Below are 12,268 nucleotides of genomic sequence, written 5' to 3' on the forward strand. Positions count from 1 at the left end.
GAATCGGACACGACTGAATCAACTTAGCAGCAGCAGCAGCAGAGAGAGACTAAGACTTATTTGAAGAACTTGGCAGTCTTGAATCAATGGTGTTATTATTTTTAAAATTTACTTTTGAAGACACTGAATTTTAGAGATAGACTAGAATGCAGAGTTCCTTGATGACAACTTTACTTAGAGAGTTACCTTAAGATTCTTTTAGAAGCGGTCATCAAAATCGACTACTGAGTTATTTCACCTCGCACAGAGCATCCTTGTCTTATAAAAAGAGATAATTCATGATTGTGGATAAAAGCCAAGGTTAAAATGAGGACATCTCTGCCATGAAGGAACTTTCCAGTCACCAATGAATTATATCGCTAAAATGTAAAACAAAAGGGGCTGGTGAATTATTAAAAACTCTCACAGCCAGATAATTCTCCTATGAAATTAGCCCAAATAAAACATAAATGACAAGACAAATCCTGATTATGAGGTTAGTGAAGGACTCTGTGCCACAGGCTTGAGTGCAAATCTGACTCCACCACCCACCATGTACTCATCTCTTGGTGGAAGATTCATCATCTGTGAAATAAAGGTAATTATTACCATTTACATCTCAATAATACTGGTACCTACTCACATAGTTTGGAGGATTAAATATCCTAGTATTCTGTAAAGTCCTGTGCATAGCAACTGGCATATATAAGTACCTAACAAACATTTCCTATTATTAATACTGGATTTATTATTAAAACTTAAAGTTAGGAAAATGAGCCATGAGTTATGATACACTGTAAAGGTAATTCTACAGAGTAATATGTCTAATATACAGTCAAAATCTATAAATATCTGAGGCTAACAGAAAAGATTAAAACAATAAATACAGCTGGTCTTCCTCTTTGACATCCTTGAATTTAACCAATGATGAATGGAAAATATTTTTTTTAATATGCCAGAAAGTTCCAAAAAGCAAAACTTGAATTTGCCCCATGCCAGCAACTATTTTATAGCATTTATACTGACAATTATAGAGTTTATATTGTATTAGGTATTATAAGTAATTTAGAGATGATTTAAAGTATATGGAGGGATGTGTGTAAGGTTAAATACAACACTACACTGTTTTATATAAGAGACTGTGGGTCTTGGTCTCTACAGGAGTCCTGGGACCAATCCCCTCAGATACAGTGGATGACTGTAAATACATATGTTTCTTTACCCGTTAAATGAGGTAAAAAGTAACTGCCTGTTTTTGTTACTTTAAACATCGTGTGTGCGTCCCAGGTGGTGCAGTGGTCAAGAATCCACCTGCCAATGAAGGAGATGACAAGAAACATGGGTTCAATCCCTGGATTGGGAAGCTCCCCTGGAGTAGGAAATGGCAACCCACTCCAGTATTCTTGCCTGGGAAATCCCATGGACGGAAGAGCCTTGTGGGCTGCTACAGTCCATGGGGTCGCAAAGAGTCGGACATGACCAACACATGCGCGCGCACGCACACACACACACACACACACACGATGCAAGATAAACACTCTGTGCGGCATACTGTTGCTGTTTGTTATGAGTCAAAATTGTGTTCCTCTGGAATTGATATGATGAATTCCTAACCCCCCATACCTCAGAATGTAACCCTGTTTGGAGACGGGGCATTTGTAGAGGTAGGCAAACTAAAAATGAGGACGCTAACCCCATGTGACGGGGCCCTTCAGAAAGGGAAATCTGAGCAGCAGACATGTGGACAGACACCAGGTGAAGATGAAGGCCTTGGCTGCGGTGACGCTTCTACACATCTGGATCACCAAAGACCACCAGCGCCCACCGGAGCTTAGAGGAACAGAGCTTCCTCACGGCCCTCAGGAGGAACCAGCCTTGCTGACACCTTGATCTTGAACTTGAAGCCTCCAGAAATGAGAGACAATACGTTTTTGCTGTTTAAGCCACTTAGTTCATGGTACTTTGTTATGGCAGCCCTAGCAAATGAATGCATATACTTTTAAATTTTTTATTGTCTTATAGAATACTTAGAGCAGGTAGATTTATGGAAAATAAATGTATTAATTTCCAAGGAAAGTAGCACATTTAAGAACTCCATTACTTCAAAGGTGTTGGGCTTAAAAATCTAATGTGTCAGAACTAGCATAGATAAAATTTGAGATCCATATTGCTGTCATAATGAGAAATTTTTAGAACAATAGCGATGGGTGTAACAGGTATCCCAAGATTTCAAGATGTGAGCCACTGAATAGCTCCCAAATTGCAACCGAATAAATGTATTTTTTGGTTTAAAAACTTAATGGAGAAGAAATTCAAAGGAGAGAAAATATTTCTGTATTTATCAAATTTAAGTTCACATTTAATATGTTCAGCAACATTTGACTTGTACTCATGTTGGTGCCATTTACTATTTAATTTAGATAAAAGTTGTTACTTAGAATAGTTAAATAAATTTTCACATGCTCTTAATAAACTAGCAGTCCTCACCCCTAAAAGTTAATACCATGCTGTTTTGTTTTATGTGCCTCACATTTAGGATTTCTAGGGACAGCATTAAAAATCTGAAATGAATCTGAAGCGGTCTTGATGCTGCACGACAGAAGTGCATAACGCAGGTCAAGTTATGTTTTCAAGAGAGTCATTAGGAAAAGACAGTAGCATTTAGCATCTTCTATTCAGAGATGCAATGCCGCTTTAAGATAAACTTCATTTATGCATTGGGCACAATTCCATTTTGTGAGCAGAATCAGTTACTAGTGACCACTTTACATTTTATACAGCATGAAAAAACAGGGATAGAATAATACTTTTCTTTCAGCACTAACTCTGAAAGCTGATTCTATAATATAATATGGTTGTTTCAAAAAGTTTTTTTCCACCTGTTAATATCACTCAGAACTCCAAACAGAAATTCATCAATCTATTTTCAAAAAGACATTTTTAAAGCTAAGGAAGACTGCTTACACAGGCTAACAGGAGAACTCATACAACAAATAATAGACTGTAAAATACAATTTACCTACAAATTGGGGGCGGGGCGGGGCGGGGTGGGGGGAAAGCACCAGAATGGAAACGAGAAAGCAAAAAACATAAGCAGCAGGACAGTGTGACTTATAAAACATTATTATTTTCCCCCTTTGATTCCACGGAGCCCTGAGTCTTGCATGAGCAGGGAGCTGGGTGTGCAGCGGGAAGAGAGGCTGGCAGGGGTGTGCCCTGCGCGGGCCGCAGCTGCCACTGCCCACCTCCGACGGAGCTGGTCTCTTTCTGCAGGCGCTGGCCCCCTGCCTGGAGCCCGTGTTGGGACAGCCCAGGCCTGACTCAGCGCCCTCCCTGCTGCACTGATGCTTCTACAAAACACACAAAGCGCAGCTCTGCTTCTGCCCTGGTTCCGCTCGTTCCAGTGCAGGGAGGGTCCTCAAGGAGCGGGTGGGCTACGGTGTGGGTCCCCGCTGCCTTGCCTCTGCCGGAGCCCACGCCGCTGCCGCCACCATTCTGGGCTGGTAAGTGTGACTGCTGACAAAATTGTTACTATTATAGAAAAAAATGTGGCTCCTGGTTTTGCTTTAAAAATGCTTATTTGAGATATCTTTGAAATGTTTGAATGGCAAGCAGATAATCATTAATGACACATAAGCAGGTGGTTTCTACCAGGACTTTTTGTTTCTGCGTACAATCTTATGCAGAAACTTCACAGTCTCAATGAAACATAGTCAGTTGCCCTCTTCCTGGCACAAGGTCACTCCTCAATGGTAAAAGTGTGCTCAGAGACCCTTTCTCTCTGTGATTCTAGTGCTTCAGAATGAGGGACTCTTCGAGCTAGACTGCGCCTTAGAGATAATCTAATGTCTTTATGATATGAGAGTAAACTGATCTGGAGGAGTTAAGTGGTTTGCTATGACAAACAGTGGTGTTATAATGATACTGTCCTAATTATAAGAAAAAGTCTATCATTAACTGAATTCTTCATACTCTACTGGCACAGTATTTGTCGTTGCTTAGTGACTAAGTCATGTCCGACTCTTGCGACCCCATGGACTGTAGCCTGCTGGGCTCCTCTGTCCATGAGATTTCTCAGGCAAGAATACTGGAGTGGGTTGCCATTTCCTTCTCCAGGGCATCTTCCTCACCCAGGAATCGAACTCACGTCTCCTGCATTGGCAGGCGGGTTCTTTACTGCTGAGCCACCGGAGAAGCCCTTGGCAGAGTACGAGTGAACCTAAAATCACAGTGTCCCTTCTTAACAGAGAAATCCCTTAGGTATCACTAAAAACTGGCCCAGTGGATAGTCATATCTTACTTATTAATCCAAGATCTTTAGCTTAACTTCCTTTGGGTCTATAATTTGATATTGTTGATCCTAACACTGAGCTATTACAATAAACAGTGTCCTCCAAATGAGCCTTACAAGAAATTATTGCAGAGACAACAACAAATACCCATAACACGGGCAAACTATTTTCTCATGTTATTATCATTGTGGACACTGAGCAAATAATACAACTTTTACAAGCTGGTGGAGAAAATGGTGTCTTCGGACTTTTCTGTAAGACTGAAATAAATTACACCATCCTTATTAGAGACACCTTACATAATAGGAAATATATGCTGTAATTAAATATATATTCTCATATAATATTAGGAAATAAGAAAAACTGTTAGTTAAAAATGGAAGCTCCCAAGTTTGTGAAAATTACTCTGCATAAAAGTACTTTAAGCCATATTACTCTTAATTTTCATCTCGTGCTTAAATTTTCTGCACTGCATTATCTCTTGACTATAAGTTTGATTTACCATTAAATATCAATAAAAATTTAAAACCTAACTAAGTAGGTTAGGGTAATTCTTACCTTACATCAAAACTAAATAGAAATTACAGTTCCCACCCAAATTTACAGTAAGATATGGAAACATATTTAAGGAGGAGAGACATGCATTTATCTATAAATTGCAGACGGATTTTTCTATTATTCTAAACATTGTATGGGAAGCCCAGGGTCATTTGGGAAAAACAAAATATAAATCAGTCAACAGTTTGCTGCCTCCAGAAGCAAAACGAGTTGTATTGCACACGATTTGAGAATTTGAACCTGAATTTTCACATGAAATAATCTTGTTAGAAAATAATATCATTACTATTTTAAATAGCCATCACAGGAGGGAATGTTACTGTGTTAAAAATATATATATTACTTCTATTCCTGGCAGATGAACACAGACACCAGAGTGCTACTGAAACAAACCCGCAAGAAGCTCTGAGCGCAAACAGAGAACGTACCCACGCGCTCACGCATCTGCCGCAAGTGGTGATTTTGAAATCCCCGTAGAGATCTTTGATAGCCCCGGTTGTGAAGAAGCCTTCCACCATCAGCAGAATGCCGTACACAAAGAAGGCAGCTGCAATTCCGTAGATGACATACTTGAAGATGTCAATCCTGGAAGGAAAGACCAAATGATTCAGTTCAACAACTCTGCACGGCTCATCCGATCCAGAGCAGTGGACGCCCACGTGCTCGGGGCCCTTTGGAAGGAAAGCTATGGAATATTTACGTTCATGATGAAGGTTGGATTTTTCAAACATTTTTGCTTTATATGCCTAGTGTTCGTACATTTCCTTCTGCCACTTCCAGGATTTGTTGGCTTCTCATGTTTTTAAGTTTTTCCTCTTCCACTGCACTGTCCCCTCTCCCTTGGTTCACACCAAGGTAGCCCTGGGTGAGCAGGGGATCATACCGGACTTTGCTGGGATGAATTTGATAAGTAGGATAATTACCATATAATTTTTTAAAAATTATGACAAAATAGCAGATACAAAGGTTTAGGTATAAAACACTTGAGTTTTTAAGACATTGTGACTTTATAAGAGGAAGAAAGCTTTATGGCTAATGATGCATTCATTTCTGATAAAGTAACAATCTCATATTTTTCTTATAGTCAATTGTAATTATGTTTTATTTCACACTTACTATGATGGTTTCATCATTAATAGTTTCTGTTGACAATAATGAAAAAATTATGGTTTTATAGCTGTTATAATTTTGACAATTAAACTTTTAAGGCAGAATCACTAATGGAATATTATGTAATCCAAAATCACTGTAAATGGTGACTGCAGCCATGAAATTAAAAGATGCTTACTCCTTGGAAGAAAAGTTATGACCAACCTAGGCAGCATATTCAAAAGCAAAGACATAACTTTGCCAGCAATGGTCCGTCTAGTCAAAGTTATGGTTTTTCCTGTGGTCATGTATGGATGTGAGAGTTGGACTGTGAAGAAAGCTGAGCACCGAAGAATTGATGCTTTTGAACTATAGTGTTGGAGAAGACCCTTGAGAGTCCCTTGGACTGCAAGGAGATCCAACCAGTCCATTCTGAAGGAGATCAGCCCTGTGTGTTCTTTGGAAGGAATCAGGCTAAAGCTGAAACTCCAGTACTCTGGCCACCTCATGTGAAGAGTTGACTCATTGGAAAAGACTCTAATGCTGGGAGGGATTGGGGGGCAGGAGGAAAAGGGGACGACAGAGGATGAGATGGCTGGATGGCATCACTGACTCGATGGACATGAGTCTGAGTGAACTCCAGGAGCTGGTGATGGACAGGGAGGCCTGGTGTGCTGCGATTCATGGGGTCTCAAAGAGTCAGACATGACTGAGCAACTGAACTGAACTGAACTGAGCCAAATAATAGAATAATTCCACAGAGAAATGGGAAAGTATTTTTTTCTCTTCTGACAACTGAGTGCCCATGTATTCAAGGGGGAGAGAAATGTATGTTGTCTATAAACTGCAGATGGATTTTGTTGTTGTTGTTATTCTAGATATTGTATGGGAACCCCCAAACCCTTTGGAAATTAAAAAATCATAAATTAATCAGTTTTTCTGCCTCTAGAACCAACACTAGTAGTTGCAGAGCCATGGTATGAGAGGAGATATACATATTAGTTGCAGTTCTGTCTTTGTGGTCTTCATATCCATTTGAAAGAGAATTTTTATTTCACTAGCCAAACTTGATTTTTACTCTCCTCAATAATTAAAGTGAGTGTAACAGATAGGGTGGCAAGAAATGAAGGACAGATGCTGTTGACTTTATACAAAGGGGGAAAGAGTGAATAGGAAGCTCGCTTACACTGATGGAGAGTTAGAAACTTTGGATGCTATGACAATATTAAAAAAAATATGTCATAGCATAAGTGAACTTGTTGCATGTAAATGAGCAAGAAGAGTTTGCTAATATTCAGTGTACCAGAGCGAAGGTTTAGCGACCGATTCCCACTGTCTGAAAAATCTAAATATTCCACAGTTCTCTTTGTCACGGACAATGAAGCAGATGATGTGAATTGTATCAGCCCATCAAGTATGTGACACAATCTGAGGATTTCAACATTCAGATCCCGTCTGACATCACTAACACTTTGAAGAGTTTAGTTAAACCAAACTTGTATGGGTTTTTTCATACAATGCTTAGGTTAAAATGACCTATTTAAAAATATATTTTTAAACGAATTCACATTTAAAAGAAAAGTTGCATGAAATGAATAGTACAAAAAATCCTGTAAACCCTTGATCTACTTTATGACATTTTCCCTCATTTACCTTGTGTTTTTCTCTTTCGGGATAATTTTATCTGAATGGAGAGAAATTCTCTGCAGTACAATGACTGATCTTAAGAAATATAATGTTGATAAAATAGACAGCCAGTGGGAATTTGCTATTTTAATTAGGGAGCTCAAACCCAGTGCTCTGTGATAAACTAGAGGGATGGGATGGGATGGGATGGAAGGTGGGAAGGAGACTCAAGAAGGAGGGGATATATGTATACCTATGGCTGATTCATGTTGATGCATGGCAGAAACCAAGAGAATATTGTACAGCAATTATCCTCCAATTAAAATAAAATTTAAGAAATATACTGTTGACAGAGTACTTGTGTCAAATCTATAATTTGTATTCTAATTTTATTAACTGGACTGACCCATAGCATTTCCCCCTTGCAACGTGGGATCCAGTCCAGAGGCAAGTACTGCTTTCATTTGCCATGTTTCTCCCTAGTGTCCTTTAGCTCAGAACACATCCGCAGCCTGTCTTTGTCTTCGGGACATTAGCGTTGCTGAGAAATACAACCCACTCCCTCCTTACTAAATACACTATTCTTCATCTGGGGTTTGTCTGATGTATCCTCATGGTTAGGTTCAGATTACTCATTCTTGGCTACATACTACTAGGTAGGTGATAACTCTGTCCCTCTGATACTACAAAATTAGTAGTGATGCTGATTTTTATCATTTAGTTGGTGATGTTTGATTTCTGTACTGACTTATGAGTTTTTTTCAAACATCCTCTGCCTGTCTCTCAAAAGGATTCATGGGACTGCTTTTAGTGCCTACCAGAATACTGCAGGGTAATTTTCTCTTCCCAAGATCTCTAACTCAAAACCATTTACACCATTTAAGGCAAAATTCACTTTATTTTTTGCCACATAAAGTAATATTTATAGGTGTTAGGGATTAGGAATTTAGTGTATTTAGAATGAAGCATTTGTTTTTTAACCTATTGCAGTAGCCAAGATTGCTTTTTTCCCTCTTGTAACAACTGTTGCCTGTAAAAACTTTTTCTAAGCATAAAAATATTGGTAACTTTTAGAGATATATGAGCAAAGTAAATATACCTGTACAGTTCTTTCTGGAGATACTTCTGATCCCCTCTTTTTTCACTGTGAGAAGGATCCAGGTGAGCATAAGCAGCAACTTGGGACATGAGAATAAATAGGTGCCAAAAGGCAAAGCATCTTCCTAGATTCAGAGACTAGAGATCATTTTTACAAAACCGAAAAAGCATCCCGACAACCTCTTACTGATTGTCTTTATTTCAATCTGTGTGTTATTCCAGTAAAACTACTGTGTTCCCTAAAAAGATCCTAAGAAGTAGGGATGGGTGCATTTTTTATTAAGGAGTAAGGGTCACAGTCCCAAACCCAGGATACTACTCACTGAGGCATTACGATTCAGTCACAAGAAAACCATGAATAATCTCTGCTTCTGTTCCACACTGTTTTGGATGGACTAGCCCATCAGAGGTCATCCTGTGTTATATAATCACAAGGTCCTAGTGATCAGTGAAATGGAGATTTGGGAAAGTCAGGGTCAGATGCAGGGAGAAATCTGAAGACACTCCACGGCTGGCTTTGAAGAGGGAAGGGGGCCCTGAGCCAAGGATGCAGGTGCCCCTGGAAGCTGGAGCAAGTGAGAACGTGGATTCTCTCCTGGAGCCGCCAGATGGAGCAAAGTCCTGCCAATCCCTTGATTTGACCCCATTTCAATAAGCCCAGTGAGATCCATTTCAGACTTCTGACCTCGAGAAATGTTAAAAAATAAAAATGTGTTTTTCTAGTCCAGTGGATTCGTTGTAACTTCTTACAGCAGTAAAGGAAGCTACGCACCACTATTACAAACACCATTTAAGATAAATCCTTGGGCAGTATTTCTCTGGGATAAATTCCTAGAAAATTTTAAGGTATGTATTGTGAAATAGTGTCCAGAAAGTTTGTGCCAAAATAAAAATGCATGGATAACCAGTAAGAGGGTCTATTCTCTGTTTCCCAATACTGAGAATTACCGTTTAACTTTTCTAATAAACTGATAGTTAAAAAGCAATGCATTATCATTTTAATTAATTTTCTTGGTTTAGTGGTATGGATAAACATGTATTTATAAGCTATTAGTCATTTGCATTCTATAAGAAACATGTTTTTATATTTTGCCAATTATTCTACTAGAATATATATCCTTTTCTTGAATTTATTCTATTAAAATTAGGAGATCTTGTTAGGTAAGTGGTAAATATATTTCTCAGTTTTTAAACACCTTTTAACTTTTTATAATCCTTTAATGAGTAAAATTTAATTTTTATTATCTCAAATCTATATATTCTTGTAATTTCTTACATTGTTTACATACTTCTTGCTCCATATGAAGTAAAACTTAAATCTGTGTGTGTGTGTGTTAGTCGCTCAGTCATGTCCAACTCTGTGATCCCATGGACTGTAGCCCACCAGACTTCTTTCTCTATGGGATTCTCCAGGCAAGAATACTGGGTGGGTTGCCATTCCCTTCTCCAGGGGATCTTCCCAACCCAGGGATTGAACTTGCGACTCCTACATTGCAGGCACATTCTTTCCTGTCTGAGCCACCAGGGAAGTCCCCTTTAAATCTGTACTTTTACAGATTAGTTTACTCTTAAATTTTAACTTTAAATCCATCTGAAAAATTTCTGGTAAAAATGTGAGTTGCTGCTGCTGCTGCTGCTAAGTCGCTTCAGTCGTGTCCGACTCTGTGCGACCCCATAGACGGCAGCCCACCAGGCTCCCCCGTCCCTGGGATTCTCCAGGCAAGAACACTGGAGTGGGTTGCCATTTCCTTCTCCAATGCATGAAAGTAAAAAGTGAAAGTGAATTCGATCAGTCGTGTCTGACTCCTAGCGACCCCATGGACTGCAGCCTACCAGGCTCCTCTGTCCATGGCATTTGCCAGGCAAGAATACTAGAGTGGGTTGCCATTGCCTTCTCCGAAAAATGTGAGTAGGAACATAATTTTGTATGTAGTTACAAGTTCTTATATGTATGTCTGTGCCAACGCCATGTGGTGTCAATTATTGCAGTTTCTCAACTCTCTACTTCATTAACTTGATGCATCCTCAAAATCAGCTCAAGTACTAACTACCACTATCTGATTCATATCTATTGAATCTAATATCTAATGTTTTTGAACTGTGGTGTTGGAGAAGACTCTTGAAAGTCCCTTGGACTTCAAGGAGATTCAACCACTCCATCCTAAAGGAAATCAGTCCTGAATATTCATTGGAATGACTGATGCTGAAACTCCAATACTTTGGCCACCTGATGTGAAGAACTGACTCATTTGAAAAGACCCTGATGCTGGGGAAGATCGAAGGCAAGAGGAGAAGGGGATGACAAGAGGACGAGATGGTTGGATGGCATCACTGACTCAATGGACCTGAGTTTGAGTGAACTCCGGGAGTTGGTGATGGACAGGGAGGCCTGGCGTGCTGCAGTTCATGGGGTCGCAAAGAGTCGAACACAACTGAGTGGCTGAACTGAACTGAACTGAGTCTAATGTGGATGGCACTTTGCTAACATATGTTTCCTATGTCAGTACAAGAGGAAAAATAATTTGTCTTATTCTACTTTGTGTCCCTAAAGATTAGCACAGTGACTTGCACAGAGTATAACCCTGTAATATTTGCTAAGTGAATTAATCAAAAAACAAACCAGACTAAAGATTGTCTTGAAAAAATGTGAATATTTGAAAATAAGGACATGGTAGAAGTATAATAAATTCAAGGTGTTTTAAATATATTTCCATACTTGATATTTGCAATAACTCAAATAGCAAAATAAGCACTAATCCTAAAGTAACTATTCTTGAAAAAAGAAGACTGAGGTTTAGCAAGTGAATATAGATTGTAATATAGTGAATATAGTGAATATAGTGAATAAGTGAATATAGACTTTATTTTCTTGAGCTCCAAAATCACTGTGGACGATGACTGCAGTCATGAAATTAAAAGACGCATGCTCCTTGGAAGAAAAGCTATGACCAATCTAGACAGCATATTAAAAAGCAGAGACATTACTTTGCGTACAAAGGTCTATATAGTAAAAGCTATGGTTTTTCCAGTAGTCACATGTGGATGTGAGAGCTGGACAATAAGAAAGGCTGAGCAATGAAGAATTGAACTGTTTTGAATTGTGGTGCTGGAGAAGATTCTTGAGAGTCCCTTGGACAGCAAGGAGATCCAACCTGTCAATCCTAAAGGAAATCAGTCCTGAATATTCTTTGGAAGGAGTGATGCTGAAACTGAAGCTCCAACACTTTGGCCACTTGACGCGAAGAGCTGACTCATTAAAAAAGACCCAGATGCTGGGAAAGATTGAAAGCAGGAGGAGAAGGGGACAGAGGATGAGGTTGTATGGCATCACTGACTTGATGGACATGAGTTTGAGCAGGCTCAGGGAAATGGTAAACGACAGGGAAGCCTGGTGTGCTGCAGTCCATGAGGTTGCAAAGAGTTGGACACAACTGAGCAACTGAACAACATAGATTGTAAGCATCTCAGAATCGGAGGTTCATCACCAGCCTTGTCTAAGCACATTCAGTGACAGGCAAATCACTACATTCTAAGGAGCCCATGTGTACTTTAGAAAACTCTGACTTTTGAAAATGTACCACTTCTCAGCCACTATGTGACCTTGGATGTACCGCCTGGTTTAATCA

General features: G+C 39.3%; 1 protein-coding gene across 4 annotated transcripts in view; it reads right to left on the reverse strand.

Moving 5' to 3' along the window:
* The window catches only part of GPM6A (glycoprotein M6A), a 249,754-nt gene that overhangs the window by 24,878 nt on the left and 212,608 nt on the right, over positions 1-12,268 (reverse strand). For all 4 annotated transcript variants that reach the window (XM_069573103.1, XM_069573105.1, XM_069573106.1 and 1 more), the window contains one exon: positions 5,258-5,414. In XM_069573103.1, coding sequence (XP_069429204.1) covers positions 5,258-5,414 — 157 coding nt within the window. The remainder of the gene's footprint in view (positions 1-5,257; positions 5,415-12,268) is intronic.

The sequence above is a fragment of the Ovis canadensis genome, chromosome 26 (genome assembly GCF_042477335.2).
Source record: "Ovis canadensis isolate MfBH-ARS-UI-01 breed Bighorn chromosome 26, ARS-UI_OviCan_v2, whole genome shotgun sequence".
NCBI classification, from domain to species: Eukaryota; Metazoa; Chordata; class Mammalia; order Artiodactyla; family Bovidae; genus Ovis; species Ovis canadensis.